The sequence below is a fragment of the Nyctereutes procyonoides genome, unplaced genomic scaffold (assembly GCF_905146905.1).
Source record: "Nyctereutes procyonoides isolate TBG_1078 unplaced genomic scaffold, NYPRO_anot_genome, whole genome shotgun sequence".
Taxonomy (NCBI): domain Eukaryota; kingdom Metazoa; phylum Chordata; class Mammalia; order Carnivora; family Canidae; genus Nyctereutes; species Nyctereutes procyonoides.
Genome location: NW_026575037.1, coordinates 21,576,280 through 21,597,736, shown reverse-complemented (window position 1 = coordinate 21,597,736; position 21,457 = coordinate 21,576,280). Strand labels below are relative to the sequence as shown.

Here is a 21,457-nt window from a genome sequence, read left to right as displayed (position 1 = left end):
ATTTTGTTTTACTTGCTATCACTTAAACATATTTCCATGTTGCTGAATCTGTTACTTTCAACTGTTACACAGTGTTTCAGATATTTTACTTATCCAGATTCCTAGTGATGCACAAATAGTTACCTCTAACTTCCTTCTTTTTTCTCTCTCTAACTTCCTTCTAACCACAAATAACTCTAAAATGACTGTGTTATATAATTATCTTATTTAGTTGTTACAATTTTTCTGTGAAATGTGTGTTAACAATACTTCGTTGTCTACTTAAAAGTTGCTAAGAGAGTAGATCTTAAAAATGCTCATCACATGGGAATAAATTTGTAACTGTGTGGTGACAGACATTAACTGGATTTATTGTGAGATCACTTTGCAATATGTGCAAATATATATGTACACCCATTATGTTGTATACCCCAAACTAATATAATGTTATACATCAATTATATCTCAATAAAAATTATCTCAGTAACTATAATATTTACTTCTGTGTGACAGGCTTCTTTCACTGAATAATATGTTCATGAGATTCACCATTCAGCATTCACCACGGCTGCATGATATTCAGCATTGTATTTCTGTATAATATTCCACTAGACGCATGTCTAAAATGTGTTTATCTTTTTGGTCATGAACGGGCATTTGAATTGTTTCCAGTTTGAGACTACCTGAATAGTGCCACTATGAATATGTCTTTAGGTGCACAGATAAATACTTTTATTCCTTCTTTCATTTTGTCAATGTGGTGTATTACATTGACCAATTTTTGTATGTTGAACCATCCTTGCATTCCGGGGATAAAGCTCACTTGCTCATGGGTCCTTTTAATATGCTGCTAAATTCCGTTTGCTAATATTTTGTTGAGATTTTTTGCACTGATGTTCATAGGGATGAGTGCTTTTTAAAAATGGTATGTGTATGTTCTGTCTTAATATTGCCAAAGAACACTGAGTACTTTTTTTGAGGTCTGTGACCATTTACATGTCCTGCTTTGTAAAGCTCTTGCCCAAATCTGTTATTTTTTAATTAGTTGTCTGCCTTTTATTTTAAAAAAATGGCATTCATTACAAAATTTTGTAGGTTTGCCTATCTCAAGCAAAATTTCATCTACTCTAGAACTCTGCTATCCAATATGGTAGCCACTAGCTACATACAGCTATTGAAACATGGTTAGTTCAAATTGGGATGTGCTATATGTGTAAATATACTCTGGGGTTCAGACTTAATAAGGAGAAAAAATGAAAAATATTTTTAACATTTTAATGGGTCAGATAAAATGTATTATTAAAGTTAACTTCAACTACTCCTTTTATTAATGTGACTATTAGAAATTTTAATTACATATGTGGCTTGCATTATATTTCTATTAGAAACTGCTGTTTCACAAAGTTAGGGATATCCTCCCTGAGGAAGCGGCCAGACCAGTTTTATTCTGTTGGTTATTGGTGATTGCTAGCAGATTAATTCTGATTGAAACAGAAGTCCCTTAGAAGGTAGGCATTAAAAACAAGTACTTGTTAAAGTGGCTACAGATACTGTGAATTTAAAAATATACTATCATGCAATCACACATTTCATGGTTTTAGATATGTTTTTCAGTTTTCAGCTTGATATTTATTCTTTTCAGAGAAAACATGTGGTCTTCCTAGTGTGGAAAATGGAAGAATTGCACAATATTACTATTCTTTTAAAAGATATTACTTTCCAATGAGAATAAATAAAACACTGTCATTTGCCTGCTTGGCTGGTTATACAACTGAAACTGGGAAGCAAGAGGAGCGAATCACATGTACCCAGGAGGGCTGGTCTCCAGAACCACAGTGCTTCAGTGAGTCTATAGGCTGTGTCCTCAAAATATTTATAATACTTAAAGAGATTAGTCCATAAGGGTCCAAGATAACCTGGTGGGTGGTGAAACCTTTTGGTTGATGAAAACAAAATTACTTGCCCACAGTCTCTTTTACAAAATGAAGGCATATTCTGAAATTCTGAAACAATATTTCTTATTAAAATGTCATTGTCTTTGTTTTTAATAGTCCTATAAAGAGAATAAGGATAATTATTGAAAATGATATTATCATATTGCAAGAAACAGAGATGCAAAGGAGTTACTTTAAGGATTGAGGAACTTAAACAGATAATTGTGCATAAGAAGCCAGAAAAATGCTTGACTCTGGTCTTAAGAAGAATAAGATTATTACTCTAGTGTTTTATCCTTTGAAAGACTCATCTCTCCTTTTTGTGCCAACTTCTTCTCCAATAAATTCAGAAAAGTGTGTTTTCTGAATTTTGAGTTCAAATTTGAAAAAAGGAAATCTGATTGGTTCATCTCATTATTTCATGCACGGTACCCTATAGTCAAACCTTTAATGAGCTTCTATTAGATCAGCTAACCTCTTTTGAGCAAAGGATTCTCTAAGCTCTGTTTTGCAGAGTAGAGACTTTAGTTGAGTCTGTTTCATTTAGAAAAAAAATGAATATGATGGTTACAGAGGTTTGTTATATCTAGTGAACATATCCATTTGGAACATATCCATTTGTTCTCATGAATTGAGAACATACCATAAATTTAAGCATAGCACTTTTAGTATTAACATAGACCATAGATTAACTCTAATAAATAAATAAATATTCATAACTAGTACTTAAAAATAAACATTAGCAAGAGCTTTGAAATAAGAGCCAGAAAAGAAGAACTCAAGTTGAGTATGTAGTCTAATGGTTAAGACACAACCTCCGCAGTTAACCTGCCTGCATTGGAATTCTGCTCCACCACTGGGAAGTGGGCATTGTGAGCCCAAGTTTCTCACCAATAAAATGGGCATAATGCTACTTCACTGAGATAATTCATATAACATGCTTGCCACACAGCAGGTACTCCATATATTTAAACTCATATTAACCTTGGACAAGTCTCTTAACTTTTGTGAATTGATTTGTTATATGGGTCTAATAGTGTGGCTTAAAAAATTATTGCACCCCATTCAGTGCTGAAGTAAATTTATCATCTAACACAACACTGTTGTAAGTATTAGCTAAAAAATAACTGCAAACTCAAAGACTTTGAATTACATGTCTGTGATTCAGTCTTGGTCTACACGGACTGACTATGGACTGGCTATTGCAGACTTACTATGTAACTAGGCTATCATTTGCTGAATTGAAAAAAATGAATGAATAAAGTTTTCACATTAAGGTATCTGCAGACTTATTTAAGGATCCATAAACTACGTATATGCTTTTGTTACATGGTGTTAAAAATTGTCAAACACAGTAGATTTAAAAATATTAGGAAGTAAATCCAAATGAAATTTCTTCTATTAGCCACTAATGATAGTTAGTGGAAGAGCTCTGTTATATTTTCTAAAAGTAGATGTGAGAAGAGTGGGATTCACTACCAGAACTGAGGTTAATCAATACAAAGAGTGTCATTGTTGAGTTGAATCAATTTTTGAAGAAATTTGGTGCAGAACATGCAGGATAATTCCAAAATTAAATCAAATCAGGAACTGTAGAGTGAAATTTTTCTCTCCCCTTTAAATTTCAAGAATAATATTAAACTTTTGCCTTAGTTTTACAATTAAGTAAAAGACAAGCTTAATTTCACCAAGTTAAGCAAAGACATTTTTTTCCCATAGAAAAGTGCACTAAGCCTGAGCTGAGAAATGGTTACATCCCTGATGTAAAATTAATGTACAAAATTCAAGAGAACATGCGTTACGGTTGTAATTCAGGATATAAAACCACTGGAGGAAAGGATGAAGAAGTGGCTCAATGTCTTGCTGATGGATGGTCTCCTCAACCTACCTGTAGGGAAGAACATGGTATGTGTTTAAGAATCACCTCCTAAAGCTGAAGATAAGGGACTGAGAGGATAGTACTTTCTTATATTGAAAGACATTTTTATTTAACAGAATTTATTTTTCATTATGTCTGCAAATGCAAGAAGTTGATATATTGTTTTTCATATATGTTAAATGTTTCCTTAACCCAAGAGTTGAGAACTCCCACAACTCTCCTACTCCACTAGTTCCTATTTAATTTTTTAATATTAATAGACTTAATTTTAGAGCAGTTTTAGATTTGGAGAAATATTGAGCAGCTTAAACAGAGAGTTCCCATATACCCCTTCCCACCCTTGGCCACATACAGTTTCCTGCTAATGACATTTTGCATTTAGCGTGGTATATTTGTTGCAATTGATGAGCCAATACTGATATGTTAACCAAAGCTCATACTTTAGGGTTCATTTTTCGTGTTATACAAGCTATGAGTTTTGTCCAATGTGCAATGACATGTATCCACCATTAAGATATCATACAGTATAGTTTCAATGCCCTAAGAAGCCTCTGTTTCCATATTCATCCATTTTTCCTTTCCATCAAACCCTTGGCAACCACTGATCTTTTTTTTAATTATAGTAAAATACACATAACATGAAATTTACCATTTTAACTATTTTTAAGTGTACAATTCAGTAGCATTCACAATGTTGTATGACCATCCCCATTTTTTCCAAAACTTTTTCATCAACTCAAGCAGAAACTGTACCCATCCTCCCTCTATCCCCCACCGTACCCCAGTACCTGGTAACATCTATTTTCTATCAATTTCCTTATCTTAGGTACTTTGTATAAGTGGAGTCATTCAATAATATCCTTTTACACTTGGCTTATTTCGCTTAGCATAATGTATTCAAGGTTCATCTGTGTTATAACATGCAACAGAATTTAATTTCTTTTTATGACTAAATAATATTCATATATATGATAGATACCTCACATTTTATTTATCCATTTATCCATTTTTAAAAAACTTTATTTATTTATTCATGAGAGATACAAAGAGAGAGAGAGAGAGAGAGAGAGAGAGACAGAGGCAGAGGCAGAGATGCAGGCAGAGAGAGAAACAGGCTCCCTGCAGGGAGCCTGATGTGGGACTTGATCCCAGGACTCAGGATCACGCCCTAGGCCAAAGGCAGGCGCTCAACCACTGAGCCACCCAGGCATCCCTATCCATTTATCCATTGATGGACACTTAGTTTGGTGGCAGTTCCTCTAAAAGTTAAACATAGAATTACCATACTATCCAGTAATTCCACTTCTAGGTATACACCCAGAGCAATTGAAAGCAGAGACTCAAGCAGACACTTGTACACCAATGTTCCTAGCGGCATTTTTCACAACAGCTAAAAGATGGAAGTAATTCCTTCTTTATAGTAATGAAGAAAAGAATGGAATGGAATAAAATGAAAAAAAAAAACAGCCTATTTCTCGCAACATAAATAACTATTTCCTTTATTAGAGGAGAATTTGGGATAGTATCATTATTTTTATTAGTAAACCAATATCAATATATAAATAATCCAATGATTTGAATATACATATTTTGCTACTATGTTGTTAGTCATTTAAATTGTACAAATCCTCAGATGGCACATAATCAAAAAATTGTTACCATACAAGACTTCAGTTGAATTCTGACCTTTTGCCAAGTACACTAGACTAGAATTTAGAGAAGACTGGTGGCATTAAGACACAGGTGTATAGGGCAGCCCCAGTGGCCCAGCAGTTTAGCACTGCCCTCCGCCCAGGGTGTGACCCTGGAGACCCGGGATCAAGTCCTACGTCAGGCTCCCTGCATGGAGCCTGCTTCTCCTTCTGCCTGTGTCTCTGCCTCTCTCTCTCTACGTCTGTCATGAATAAATAAATAAAATATTAAAAAAAAGACACAGGTGTATAAAAAAAAAACGGGAATAGAGCAATGGGACACTGGTTATTCATCAATTTTGCCAAAGGTTAATTCTACCAAATGTGTTTAAGATTTTGTGAAAATATGTTTTGAGATTGATTTTTAATATTATAGCTTTAGTGATAAAGTGCACAAAATAAATAACATTTATTTTTTTTTAGAAACATGTTTGGTCCCTGAATTATATCATGGAAATTATTCCACAACACAGAAAACATTCAGAGTGAAGGACAAAGTACAGTATGAGTGCGCTCCTGGCTACTATACAGCGGGAGGAAAGAGGACCGAAGAGACAGAGTGTCACACGTACGGATGGGCCCTCACACCAAAATGTACCAGTAGGTCCTCATTTTAAAGACAATCCAGTCTCATTTTAAAGACTTTGCCTCATACAGCAATGTTTATAAATTGTCCCACTAGTTATGCTTCATTTTTCATACTTTTTGGGTTTTTTTTTTGCTTCTAGTTTTAATTATGTTGATCATAGGCTTTGATCATTTAAAGCTCTCAAGTAAAAAAAGAACTCCTTTTAGTTCAGATAATTATTTAATAAATATAGGAATTGACAAGATTTTATTATATAACAAAATATAACATATAATATAATGTTATATAATTATATATAATAATCATATATAATTATGATTAATATTATATTTATAATATATAATTATATCAATTATATTTATATAATATTATATAATATTAATTATATTATATTTATTATTAAATATATATTATATTTATATAACAAATATATATAACATATATATAACATATATATTTATATATTTATATAACATAAGTATATATATTTAACAAATATAATATATAGTATATTATTATATAATATATAATATAAATATAGTATATATATAACATATATATATTTATATATTTATATAACATAAATATATATATATTTAACAAATATAATATATAGTATATATATTATTATATAATATATAATATAAATATAGTATAAGATTATATATTTATAATATATATGATATATTATAGAATATAATATATATTATATTATTATATTATGATTAATATATTAATATAATATAAATATATTATATAAGTATATTATATAAATATATATTTATAATATATATGATATATTATATAGTGTAATATATAAATATATATCATTATATTATGATTAATATATTATTTATATATGATAGTTATATGATTATTAATATGATTATATAATATAACATATAATATGTTATATAATTATATTATATAACAAAATATGGCAAACTAATTTCTATTCCAGATATAGTACATAAGTAGTAGGTATACTTTGTTCAACAGAAAAAAAATAACACTCTTTTGTATTTCATTGTTCTCTCATTTTTAGAGTTAAAATGCTCTTCTTTAAGATTAATACAAAATGGTTATTTTCATCCTATTAAGCAAACATATGAAGAAGGAGATGTTGTTCAGTTTTTCTGTCATGAAAATTATTATCTAAGTGGATCTGACTTAATTCAGTGCTATAACTTTGGTTGGTACCCAGAATCTCCTGTATGTGAAGGTAATTTTTAAAATTTTGTACTCACACAAAATATCATGCTTTAGTTTTAATTTCTCTGAAAAAAAATGTTTTTGATATCTAATCCTTGTCCTGAATCTTATTATTTTTAAGTTTGAGGTAGAATTTAGTGATTCATCAGTTGCATATAACATTCAATGCTCATTACTTCAACTGCCCTCCTTAATGCCCGTCACCCAGTTAACCCATCCCACCAGCCCTCCCCTCCAACAACACTAGGTTTGTTTCCTAGGATTAAGAGTCTCTTATGGTTCACCTCCCTCTCTGTTTTCATTTTATTTTTCCTTTGCTTCCCCTATGTTCACTTATTTTGTTTCTTAAATTCCACATATGAGTGAAATCATATGGTATTTGTCTTTCTCTGACTGACTTATGCTTGCCATTTGCAATGATGTGGATGGAACTAGAGGGTATTATGCTGAGTGCTATTTTTAAAAATAAATATGGTCTTTCAAATCATTGCTATATATTTTCAGCAATATTTAATCTGAAGAAATCTTGAATTTTGTATTAGTTTGTAGAGTGGTTATAACTTTTAAACTCTTTATTATAATAAATAAATTTTATTTATTGGGAATTATTAGATTCAGTTATCCCAAGCTGGCAGCTTTCTGAGGGTTCTTTCTTATTTAGATACATATTTCCTGATATGAATATACAGTCTTCAAAATGATGGGGGTAAAGAACAGAAAAATCAACAGAATATTACCCAGAGTAAAAATGAAAAATTTGGTCCTCAATTAAGAGATATACTAAAATGTAATGTCTATGGTAAGTTTCTATCACTGGACATGTACAAGCAGATAGTATGATCACCCATTGGAAGACAACAATTCAAGAGTCATTTAAACATAGCTACAGTGAGATATGAAGGAGATCCAAGCCTAGCAGAGAGAACTGATTTGAAAGAGTAATTGACACAATGTGACAAATATGATAAAGTCATGTATAAAGTATTTGACCAAACATGGAAGGGTTTGATTGATATGGTGTGGGATAGCATTTTTGGAAGTAATGGAAAATATTTGAATTGAAGGAGTTTGAGAATTGGGAATGGGGAGAGGTAAAGGTCTTGATAGCTTCTATTTTCCCTGTAATATAGAAAATAGTCATTATTGGTAGACAAGAGGAAGACAAGAAAGTGGAACTTGGAAGAGAGGATGAAGATTTTTAACAGATGCTAGGAGAGGTGAAAAAGGAAGATGACCACGAGTATGAGATGGGATTGCCCAGGATGATCCTAACTTCGATGTTTTTGTTTTTAATTTTCCAGTCCTGCTCAAGAGCTTTGGTCTAATAGTAGAGGAAAAAATTGTTAGCAAATTATCTGTAACGTGTTATTCCAGAAATAAATAGCAAGCTACTTAAAATCTACTCCACCCTCCCCACCCAATTAGTCAGCATGCCAATGTGCCTGTTATTTTCTCTAGTAAATAGTCATTAAATGTAGGGTAGGCAGTGCAGTTGGCTGAATAATAATAAATTATATCCTAATCTCTGGAACCATTGAGTTACCTTACTGATATGGCAAAAAGGACTTTGCACATGTGATAAAGGTAGGTATCTAGAGGTAGGAATAATTTCTGGGATTATCCATGTAGGCTCTAAATGTAGGAGGCAGAAGGAAATTTGACTACAGAAGAGGAATAGAGATGTGACAATGGACCAGAAACAAGAGGTTGGAGCAACAGGAGAAAAGGTCATGTGCCCAGGAATGCAAGCAACCTCCAGAAGTTTGAAAAGGCAGAGAACCTGATTTATAAAGCTTCCAGAAGGAATGCAGCTCTCCTGACAACTTGATTTTAGCCCAATGAAACTGATTCTGGACTTCTGGCTTCCAGAACTGTAAGAACAAATTTGTGTTATTTTAAAACACTTAATTGTAATGATTTTTCCCAACATTCCTTTGAAAGGAAATGAACACCATCTATGATGTAGAATCGTTAAGAACAGGAGATTTTATTTCAATCATATAGACATAGGTACAAGAACAGATCCACCACTTAATAGTTAATTTACCTACCTCAGAAGTTTTATTTTATTTATCTATAATATGAGAAAAAGAATTGTCCCTGCTTAATAAAGCTATTTTAGGATTAGAGGAGATAATGAATGCTGTTTTAATTTGCTTGCTTTTTTGGTTTCCTATTGGTGCATAACAATGCTATTACAAGTTTAGCAGCTTAAAACAGCACACTTGTGTTATTTCACAATTTCTGTAGATCAGGGATTTGAGCACAGATTATCTGGCTCCTCTGCATTCCTGCTGGACAAGACTGCAATTAAAGTGTCAGCTGGGGCTTCAGTCTCATGTGAGGCTTGACTGGGGAAGAATCTGCTTTCAAACTCGTGGTTTTTGGTAGCATTGAGTGCTTTGCAGATGGCTGAACTGCAAGTCTCAATTTCTTCCTGGCTGCCAGCTGGAGGCAGTATTCTGCCTGTTGCCTTTTTGCCTTCCCCATTTGGGGGCTTATAATGTGGGAGCTTGCCTTTTTATCAGAATCAGCAAGAAGAGAGTGTCTCAGCAAAAATGGCCTTATTGTACTATGTTGCCTATCACGCTACATAATCACATACATCCCATCATCTTTGCGGCATTTGCTGGTTAGAAGCAAGTCACAATTCCTGCTTACTTGGAGGGTTATCACACAAGGAAGTGAACATCAACAGTGAACATCAAAAGTGGAGCTCAAGGAGGTGACCCTAGGATCTGTCTTCCATACTTCCTATGGTACTTGGCTTATAGAATGTGCTTATTAAATCTACCTATTATAGTTTTGTAATTATATGGCTAAATATGGTGATTTTTCTATATAAGGAAGAAGAAATCGATGTCCTCCTCCACCTCTGCCTCTAAACTCCAAAATCCAAACACATTCAACAACTTACCGTCATGGAGAAACAGTTCATGTAGAATGTGAGCTTAATTTTGAGATACAAGGATCAGAAGAAATACGTTGTGAAAATGGAAAGTGGACAGAACCTCCGAAATGCATTGGTTAGCAACACCTTAATAAGCTTTCCCTAAAATGAAGTCTGCATGTGTAGCTAAATGGTCTTTTTTCCTTAATTTGTCTCTTTTCAGAAGAAAAGAAGACAGCCTGTGGGAATCCACCCTTCATTGAGAATGGTGCAGCAAACCTGAACTCTACGATTTATTACAATGGGGATAAAGTGGCATATGAATGTAAAAGTGGGTATCATCTCCGTGGATCCACAGAAATTACTTGTAAACGTGGAAAGTGGACACGTCCTCCTGAGTGCATTGGTATGTATGCTCGATTTACCAGCAAATAGCTAAGCCTGTTGCATAAAATCTGTCATTCTTGTTATTCAATCCAAATACTTTTAGCAAGAGACTAATGTTTAGAAAGGTTAAAAAATACATTGATTCAGCACCTACTCTGCTACTTTTTTTTCCGTATATGCAGCCATCTTAGAATTTAACCCAATATAAAGAATTGGGAAACTAAAAAGAATTTTGAATGTACAATAGTGCTAAGTATTGTTATCTGACCTGTTTGACACTATGACTTGAGCTTTATTTTTTATTTTTATTTTTATTTTTTTTTTGACCCGAGCTTTAAATGAAAGCACATAAGTAACTCTGGATTGCGAAACTGGCCATGATCATGCTCTACTTCCTCTCCCTTCATGTCCTACAAAGTTACACTAAGGCACTCTGTTCCTGCCTTTGAGTCAGTCCTTCTGATATTGCTTATGCATCTGGCCAGTCTGAAGCCTACACCCTTCTGAGACCTTTCCCTGGTCTTTTGTTTTACTGACATGCACAACCAGGCTATGCTGCAACCAGGCTATGTTGCCAGGCTATGTGCTACTCTTCCCATCATCCTTCTTATTTCTTGATCTCTCCTAGAAAGATCTTCACAAAGATGTTTACTTAAGATTTACTTGTTACATGAGAGAAATGCTATTAAGGATGCTAAAGAAACAAGCAGAGTAAGAGAAGAAATAAAGAGAGAAAAAGTGGAAAATTTCATCCATGGATTGACTGAGATCTGAGATGAAAAGAATGAGAATTAAAAAGTAAAAGTGGATAATGACAAAGGATAGTTTTAGAATTGACCATAATCCTCAGGTTATTGTTTATCTTTCTACACATTTTAATAATATTTGTATCATGATTCCTTCATAAGCAAGAAAAGTGACAAATATGCATATGTTTGCATGTTTAGGCAAATGGCTGTTTATTCTTACTTAGTAAATTTTTTAAAAATATTTTATTTCTTTATTCATGAGAGACACACAGAGAGAGAGGCAGAGACATAGGCAGAGGGAGAAGCAGGCTCCATGCAGGAAGCCTGATGTGGGACTTGATCCTGGGACTCCAGGATCATGCCCTGAGGCAAAGGCAGATGCTCAACCACTGAGTCACCTGGGTGTCCCTTACTTAGCAAATTTTTAAAATATTTGGGCTGAATAGCATTTTTCTTATTTCTGGAAAATTTAGAAATCAATTGTCCTGAATAATATAATACAAATATTGAAGAACGGTAGTATGGATAACTATATGATATCATTATGTTGTTATAAGTTCATATTAATTTGAAAATAACCTCTTTCCTTAGAAAATATTGAGAATTGTAAGCCTCCACCTAATGTAATAAATGGGGCTGTCGTTGATGGATTATTAGCAAGCTACACAACAGGATCCTCAGTGGAATATAGATGCAACGAATACTACTTATTGAGTGGAGCAAAAGTATCTCATTGTGAACAAGGAGAATGGTCATCCCCACCTATTTGCTTAGGTAAGACAGAGAACACATTATATATTTAAAAAATTTTTTTCCAGCTTTATTTAGATACAAGTGATAGATAACATGAATTTAAGGTATATGAGGCAATGAGTTGATATACATATATGTTTTGAAATGAGTACTACAATAAGGCTAATTAACATTCCCTTCACTTGACATTGTCATAGTTGTACTACCAATGATCTTATCATTATGAGAATGCATTTAAGATCTACTCTCTTGGCAACATTCCCGTATTCAAAAGAATATTGTTAACTCTAGGTGTCATTATGTACATTAGATCCTAGAGCTTATTCCTTTTATAACAACCCATTGAATTTCCTTTACCATTATGTTTGTATTTTATGTGATTTTTATATAACATTTTATATAGCATGGGAATGAGGATTTTTGTATAAATCCTTTTCCCCAAGTGTTTTCTCTTCTCATTACTGTAAACAGAACATATAATATCATAGGTTCTAAAACTACATTAGTTCTTAACTACTGCTTTTTAAAAAATTGTGGTAAAATATGAACAACAAAACTTCACCATGCTAGCTATTTTTAAGTGTGCATTTCAGTGGCATTTCAATAGATTCACATTTTTGTGACTGATTACTTTTTGTGTTTTCTCCTAACTGAAATTTCGCCTTATTATAATCCTCATCATCTCTCCCTATATTGTCTCCAGAATGTTATGTTGGAGAGAATAATCAATCCAGTTCTTTCCTTAGTGGAGAGTATTGTTAATAGCTTTCTCAGCTGTCAATTCCTCACTTGAATGGTTACCTTTGTTCTATTTTGTTGAGCAAATAAGAACATGTTTGTGATTACTTTAAATATATTTTGGATTAAGACATGGTGTAATTAACATTAATGTTTAAGTGGAGACTTAAAGGAGCTATCAAAATAATTATCTAAGTTGAGATAACTTTAAGCACATAATATTCACCTTTTATTTCAAGCCTATAGATTTGCCTCATTTTTAAACTTTTCTAGTCAAGACTACATTTAAAAGTGATGTAGTTGGTCACTACAGTTGCAATGAACTTGTTACATTCAGACTTTCACAAATAGGTAATGGTATCATAAATTTTCTCTAAGTTAAAATAAAATAGTCATTTTAATTAAAAATAACAGCCTTTCAAACTATAAGTGCAAGTTATTGTTATTTACCAAAAAAATAATATATAGAAGCAACTAGAAGAAAACAGAAAATATCAGTAACTTGAATTGAAACTTGCTGTTAATGACTTAGATAATGGTTTTACAAACCTTTTGTACACACACACAACACATTTACAAAAAAATATATGCTGTCATGAGTGGCTATGTAACTCGGTTTTTCTCCCCACAAACTATATTATGAACAAAGTTTGATAAACTTCTACAATATACATTTTAATAGCTGCATAGTATTCCATAATGCAGCTATGCCATAATTAAATTAATCACTTTTTGTGGAAGTTTAATGTGTTTTCCACATTTTTATATTCGAAACACTACATTTTGTACTAAAATGTCTGCACATTTAAAAAGTCCTTTATTTTTTCATTTTTATTTTTTTATTTTTAAAGATTTTATTTATTTATTCATGAGAGACACACGGAGAGAGAAGCAGAGACACAGGCAGAGGGAGAAGCAGGCTCCATGCAGGGAGCCTGACATGGGACTTGATCCGGGGACTCCAGGATCATGCCCTGGGCCGAAGGCAGGTGCTAAACCGCTGAGCCACCCAGGGATGCCCTATTTTTTCATTTTTAAAATTATGTATTTATTTCACATTTTATTTTGTTTTTTTGTTTTTTCTAAAGAAGAATTTCTGGATCAAAAATATCTGGAATTTTAATTATTTTTCTGTTAATTGCCAAATTGTCCTTCAGAAAGTTAATCTGATTTTTGACTCTATCATCAGTGGATTAAAGTAATAGTTTTCTTAATCCTTGTCAACTTGATTATTTTAATCTTCATATATTGTTAATCCAACAGTTAAAACTATTATAATTTGGCTTATTTAAATACTGATCAATTGAGTTTATTTTTATTTGATATAATTAATATATTAATAATATATGCTTATATATATCAAATTAATATATTTGATTTGGTGCATAGAAATGCAATTGATGTCTATTAATTTTGTATCCTACAATTTTACTGAATTCATTTTTTACTTTTAATAGTTTTTTAATGGAGTCTTTAGGATTTTTGTGTATAGTATCATGTCATCTGCATATAGTGACAGTTTAACTTTTTCCTTATCAATTTGAATGTCTTTTGTTTCTTTTCTTTTTCTTTTTCTTTTTTTTTAATTTCTTTTCTTTTTCTTTCTTTCTTTTTTTTTTTTCCTCTAATCGCTGTGGCTAGAACTTTCAGTGCTACGTTGAATAAAAGTAGTAAGAATGAACATCTTTGTCTTGTTCCTGGTCTTAGAGGAAAAGCTTTCCATTTTTCACCACCAAGTATTATGTTAGCTGTGAGTTTATCATATATGGCCTTTATTTTGTTGAGGTACGCTCCCTCTAAACCACTCTATTGAGTGTGTTTATAATGAGTAGATGGTGATTTGTTAAATGCTTTTTTTTGCATCTACTGAGATGATCAGATGGTTTTTATCCTTGTTTTGTTGATGTGGTATATTACATTGATTGATTTATGACTATTGAAACATCCTTGCATCTCCAAAATAAATTCCACTTGATCATGGTAATGAATTTTTTAATGTGTAGTGGAATACAGCTTGTTAATAATTTGTTGAGGATTTTTGCATCTATGTTCACCAGGGATATTGGCCTGTAGTTATCTTTTTTTCATAGTATCTGTCTAGTTCTGGTATCATGGTGATCCTGGCCTTGTAGAATATATTTGGAACCGCACTTTCTTCTTTTATGTTTTGGAATAATTTGAGGAGAATAGATATTAACACTTCTTTAAATGTTTAATAGAATTTGCCTATGAATCCATCTTGTCCTGGACTTTTGTTGGGAGGTTTTTTTTTAATTACCAATACAATATTGTTACTAGCAATTGGTCAATTCAGATTTTCTATTTCTTCCTGATTCAGTTTTGGAAGATTATGTTCCTAGGAATTTATCTATTTCTTTTAGGTTGTCCAATTTGGTAGCATATAATTTTTTGTAGGATTCTCTTATTTTTGTTTCTGTGGTGTCAGTTTTTACTTCTCTTTTGTTTCTAGTTTTATGTATTTTTGTTCTCTCTTTTTTTCTTGATGAGTCTAGCTAAAGGCTTATCAATTTTGTTTATCTTTTCAAAGGAAGAGCTCCTGGTGTCACTGATCTTTTCTTTCTTTCTTTCTTTCTTTCTTTCTTTCTTTCTTTCTTTCTTTCTTTCTTTCTAGTTTCTGTATCTTGTATTTCTCCTCTGGTCTTTATTATTTTTTTCCTTCTACTAATCTTGGGCTTTTTTTTTTTTTGCAGGGGGAGTGCTCCTTTAGGTGTAAAGCTAGACTTTTTTGGGATGCATAGCATATATATTTACAGTTGTTATATGCTCTTGTTGGAATGATTTATCATTATGATTAGACAGTGCTTCTTGATCTCTTGTTACAGTCTTTGTTTTAAAGTCTCTTTTGTCCAATATAAGTATTGCTACCTGGCTTTTTTTTTCTTCTATTTGCATGGTGTATCTTTTTGTATCATTTCACTTTTAGGTCTAAAGTGTGTCTCTCATAATTTAAACAATATATTTTTTAGAATTATTATTCTTTATTCTATTGACTTTTTAAAAAATTTTATTTATTTATTCATTCATTCATTTAAAAGTGAGAGATAGAGCACAAGCAGGGGGAGTGGTAGAGGGAGAGGAAGAAATAGATTCCCTGCCAAGGGGGGAGCCTGATGCAGGCTTTGATCCCAGGACCCCGGAATCACAAATCGAGCTAAAGGCAGACAGTTAACTGACTTAGCCACCCAGGTGCCCCTTAAACAATATTTTTTAATGTTCAAATTAAATGGTTTTAATTTATAATATAACAATAATAAGAAAAATGTATAAATTCATTTGTTAGGAATACAGTGTTTCTTATGTATATGTGTGAGGAGTTTTAATAATGTTAAATATAAAACATTGCTTTTGATACCTGTCAAATTTTTCATTTTAAAAATATATTAAGCTTTATATTTGCCAAATAAGTAAATAATTTAAAAGACTATTTTGTTTTACAGAGCCGTGTACTATTAACGTGGATCACATGTACAGAAATAACATAGAGATGAAGTGGAAGTATGAAGGAAAGGTCCTACACGGAGATTTAATAGATTTTGTATGTAAACAAGGATATGACTTATCTCCATCAAACTCATTGTCTGAATTGTCTGTACAGTGCAATAGAGGAGAAGTGAGATATCCTTTATGTATTAGAAAAGGTAAAACAGTGCTTTCTGACAATTTATCAGGTGATCAATATTACCACTTGAGTTCAAAGTATATGAAAGACCCTATGCAACTCAACATCATCATCTTCTACTCTATAAATTGGAAATGATCTGATCAATATCCAATAAGCACATACACTTAAGTAGGATGACATTGCTGACATCTTTTAATTCCAATAAGTCAATTTTATGAAGAGAGAAATTAGTAGGTCTTATAGATATCACCAGACTATCAGAGGACCGATACCCCTAATGTGAACAGTCAACAACTCTGGAAAACATTGCTTTTCTTGGGGTTTGCTGGACAGTATTGTTTCAGAAAAGGGCTTGATGCAGATTTAGAGATTCCGTATTCTCCTTGGATATGGAACTATTTTATTACTTTTAATAAGAAAAAAATGGAAGAGGATGCATACAAAAAGCATGGCTTCAAAGGGGCTTCATACATTTCCACTTTTGATTAGATAGAAAAAGAAAAATAAGATCATGATCATTAATACTTTGCCAGTTTTACATATGTATTTCAATATTATAAATAAAATTGTAACCGTAATAATCACTTTTATAGTATGAAGTTATTGTAGAACTATGCTCTCAATTATTTAAAAACTGACAGCTACTTAAAAATGTTTTTACATGAAATATCTCATTTTATTTCTTTTTTAAAAGATTATTTATTTTAGAGAGAGAGACATATTGTGGAGAGGGCTGGGGCAGAGGGAGAGAAATCCTCAAGCAGACTCCATACTGAGCACGAAGCCCCAGATGGGGTTAATTCCACACCCCTGAGATCATGACCTGAGCTGAAATCAAGAATCTGTGCTTAACCAACTGAGCCACCCATGTGTCCCTATCTTATTTTATTTCTGTAGCAATTATTAAAGTATTAGAGGTTTATTATAAAAATTCATTGTATATTTTTAAATCATTTTTGCAGAATCTAAAGGAACATGTGGAGCTCCTCCACTTATTAAAAATGGAGTCATAATTAGTTCGACATTAGGCATCTATGAAAACGGTTCCTCGGTAGAATACAGATGTTTTGATCACCATTTCCTTGAAGGGTCTAGGGAGTCCTATTGTTTAGAGGGAATGTGGACTACACCACCATCGTGTTTAGGTATGTACTGTGAAATATCCACCTATTTAATAAAATAAAACCATATTTTGTTCACTTTCTATTTTCTGTTAGTTGATATAACACTATTATAATGCTTAGTTTGCTATATTTGTGTTATCAGTATACTTATTTCATCACTGGTTTCTATTCTTTCCTATAGATAATAAATAACTATAGTCCAGCCTGCCCTAACAAATATTTCTTAAATACAAACCACACACCAGTTACTGGTGTTGTATGGGGCTATTAAATGAACAAGCCATAGTGGTGTGGATACATGTGTTGACAGTTATCATTCTGTGTGATCGATACTATAATAGAAAATATGAGTACAATGGGGAAATAAAGATAAAAAGTTGAAGCAAGTTATGCCTTATTAGTGAAGCATCTGAGTAGAAGTAACAGTATCTACCAAGATTCTCAGGAGGAATAAAAAGGCAGATCTTTAAATAAAAAGAAAATATTTTTTTCCATTTCTGACTTATTTACTAACTTATTTCACCAGCTTGGACTTGAGTATAATACTGGGTAGAAGAGGCAATGGATATCTTGTTTTCCAAGCTGACAAGTAAAATTTTCAATAATTCATCTTTAATTATAGGGTTATAAATATTTTAAAATTAAATTTAAAATATAGATTGGTACCATTTCTTCCTTGATAATGCAAGAATCCACCAAACATGCCATTTGAGCATAGAGTTTTCTTTGAGGAAAGATCCTGACATCTCTCAGTTTTGATAGGGTGGCTTATAAGAATTTGTCTGTAATATCTAAATTGTCAAATTTGTTGACATAATGTTGTTCACAACATCCTTTTACATTCATTTTAATGCCTTTAGTGGTATGTCTTTGTTATTACTGCTATTAAGATGTATCTCTTTCTTTCTTGACTGTTTTGCTAAGGGTCTATAACTTTTTTTTTTTTAGAATTTTGGGGTTTTTTAGAAAAGATTTGTTTATTATTTTAGAGAGAGAGAGCACACAAAGGAGGGGAAGCAGGGGTAGAGGGAGTTTCTTTAAAACACAGTTTATTTTAAAGCATACTTATTCAGTCTGACAATCTTTCCTCTTAGAGTAGACTATTGAGTCCTTATACATATTAAGATAAATACTGATAAATTTTGGTTTATAACTACCATCTTACTATACTAGATATATAACCTATCTATTCTGTATTCTTTTCTCTCTCTCTCTCTCTCTCTTTTCTTTCTTCTGGGTAAATAAATTCTTTTTATAGCATTCCACTCTCTACTACCTTGTCAATTATACTTTCCTCTTGCCTTCCTTTTACTGTTATCACTGAGACTACATAATTAACCATGATTTATTACAGTTGAATATAAATTAGTACTTTTACCACTTTTCTAGGACCCAGAACATTTTATCTTGATTTACCCTTCCCACTTTTTTTTATTACTGTGTCATGCATTCTCATTCTACATATAGTTTAAGTCCCAAAGACACAATGAATATTAGGTTGTCCAAAAATAATCTTTTAGATTTATTTATATATTTTTCAGTGATTTTTTTTCTCATTTTCTCCTGTTTTTCACTATTTCTGATAGGGATCATTTTCCATATGCCTGAAAAATATTTCTTTATTATTTTCTCAGTTTTTGTTTGTCTACAAATTTCTTTATTTTCCTTGACTTATGAAGAGTAATTTTACTAGGGATAGATTGATTGATTCTCTTTTTCTTTCCATGCTTTAAAAGATGTCATTTTATTCTTTTCTGTATTTTATAGTTTTTGTTAGTAAATGCCATTCTTAGTGGTACTTCTTCGAAACTAGGTTTCTTTTTGTACTCTACTGGTTTTGAGATTTTTTTTTCCCCTTTATTTTCAGTAGGCTATTTATGTGGGGCCTTCATGTGCATTTCTCCAAGCATTTCATTCTTCAAGTTGGTAGCACTTCTTGAATCTGTGGCTTGATTTTTCAAAGGTCTAGAAAGAAAGTTATCTAACTTTTATCTTCTCTTTGTTTCCATTTGGCAATTTTTTATTGATATATCTTCCAATTCATTAATCCTTCCTTTGGATGTGTCCAATCTGCTTTAAACTCATCCACTGAGCTCTCAATATCCTTGTATTTCTAGAATGCCCACTTTATACTTTCTTTTTTGTATATTTCAGTTGTCTGATGAAAGACTATCTTAACATCTACTTCTTCACCATGTTAATCACACTTATCTTTAAGTCCTTGCTTGCAGACTCCATTATGTGAATCATCTGGAGACCTGTTTCTATTTCTAGCCTATTTTTTTGCTTTTTCTGTTAACAGTTGATTAAGTATCAAATATTATGTATGGAAAATTTTAGAAGTTTGCAGCAATGATGTCATCTTGTTCCAGAGAATACTCATCTCCTTCCAGCTCATAGAGTAGGGGAAATTGGCCTTACTCTAACTAGAGATGAAGCGTTTTCTAATCGTATCTTCAGACCTTTGTTCACCCCTACTAATAGAATATAACCCCGAGGGCTCTTCACTAAGAGTTTGGTGTTAGACAAGTTTCCTCCTTCTTGACTTTCTGCTTGGCTCTTTATCCTCTCTCTTTCTGCAAGTCAAGAATAGGCAAATGCTTCAAGGGAAAAGCCAGTGCAGAGTACCGTGTTCATTCTCTGCACCTCCCATTCCTGAGTCCTTGACCCCTCAAGTCCTGACTGTCATAGCTGATCTAAATTTCCAATTTTCTATCCTCAACAATGGGAGATTTCCAAAAGCTCTGCTAGCTCTATGTTTGCTGTTGACCATTCTCTACAGTCTCTCAGCTCATGCTGAGAATCAACAAATGCTCCAAGAGCAAAATGCCACACAGAATGTTAGACTCATCTGGATGAGCTTTAACCAGAACCTTCGCATCTTGAGTACTGATTGCCTTAGAAATTCTCTTCTGCCTTGAAATACTTGCTTCATGTCTGTTTTCAGATTTTCTAGTTTTTAGTAGAAGTGCTGGTCTGATATAAGCTATTTTGTCATAGCTGAAAACAGAAGGTCCATGAATTAATTTTTAACTTGTTTTAATGAAAATTTCATGTTTTGTAGAACCATGGCATTTTTTTTTGGCATTTTAAATTATAGTGCCATTTGACCTCATTTCCAAAGATATTTTGCAGTAACTATAAAGATTCTTTTAGTCTTTCTGATTATTTTTGTTCATTCCTATTCTATCTATAGAACTGCTAGCATAACATCTGACACACTGAGATTCAATAAATACTAAAAATATTGAAAAAAGATGTTTGTTAATGTTTTACAGTTGTATGATTCATATGTTCTATTAATAACTCTGGACCTTTAACCTACCTCAGGGCCTACTGTTTGGTGCTATGTCATCCAGGAGGCAAATAAGGACACACTCCATTTCCTGAAATAACTTGACATTTTGAAAGTATCAATATTTTGGAAAAAAATCAAAGAAATTTGTTGGGTATACTAATAATTACCTTAAGCTTTTATTTTTTTGTTTTAATGCATTAGTGGAAGGACACAATAATATTTTCAATGTTCAGAATTTAAATCATCTTAATCTAATATTGATATTCCTTAATAACTAAACATTTAAAAGGGAGGAAACTGTCAACCCCTCTGGACTCCATCAAGTCATAGAGTTTGAGTCATTGTTGAGAATCCAGCTTCTTTTTACATATTCATAAAATCTATCCAACAATCAAATACTTTGTCTCATGGAGATTTTATTTGAGTTTCCTGAAGAAAAAAAATAAGAAAAAGAGTATCATTTCAATAATTATTAGCAACTATCAATGCTCTTTATAAAAACACCTTTTTTTGTTTGCTATCCTTGAAAGCCATAATGGTATAAAACTAAGTGCTAGCAGGACATACACTTTTTCCAAATCCAGGACCACA

The 21,457-nt window shown here is 32.2% G+C and overlaps 1 protein-coding gene across 1 annotated transcript in view; it reads left to right on the top strand.

Moving 5' to 3' along the window:
* Positions 1–21,457, top strand: part of F13B (coagulation factor XIII B chain) — a 28,375-nt gene that overhangs the window by 1,724 nt on the left and 5,194 nt on the right. The window contains exons 2-10 of the mRNA XM_055319325.1: positions 1,622–1,822; positions 3,633–3,818; positions 5,907–6,083; positions 7,118–7,294; positions 10,131–10,310; positions 10,398–10,580; positions 11,902–12,084; positions 16,260–16,460; positions 17,407–17,589. Coding sequence (XP_055175300.1) covers positions 1,622–1,822; positions 3,633–3,818; positions 5,907–6,083; positions 7,118–7,294; positions 10,131–10,310; positions 10,398–10,580; positions 11,902–12,084; positions 16,260–16,460; positions 17,407–17,589 — 1,671 coding nt within the window. The remainder of the gene's footprint in view (positions 1–1,621; positions 1,823–3,632; positions 3,819–5,906; positions 6,084–7,117; positions 7,295–10,130; positions 10,311–10,397; positions 10,581–11,901; positions 12,085–16,259; positions 16,461–17,406; positions 17,590–21,457) is intronic.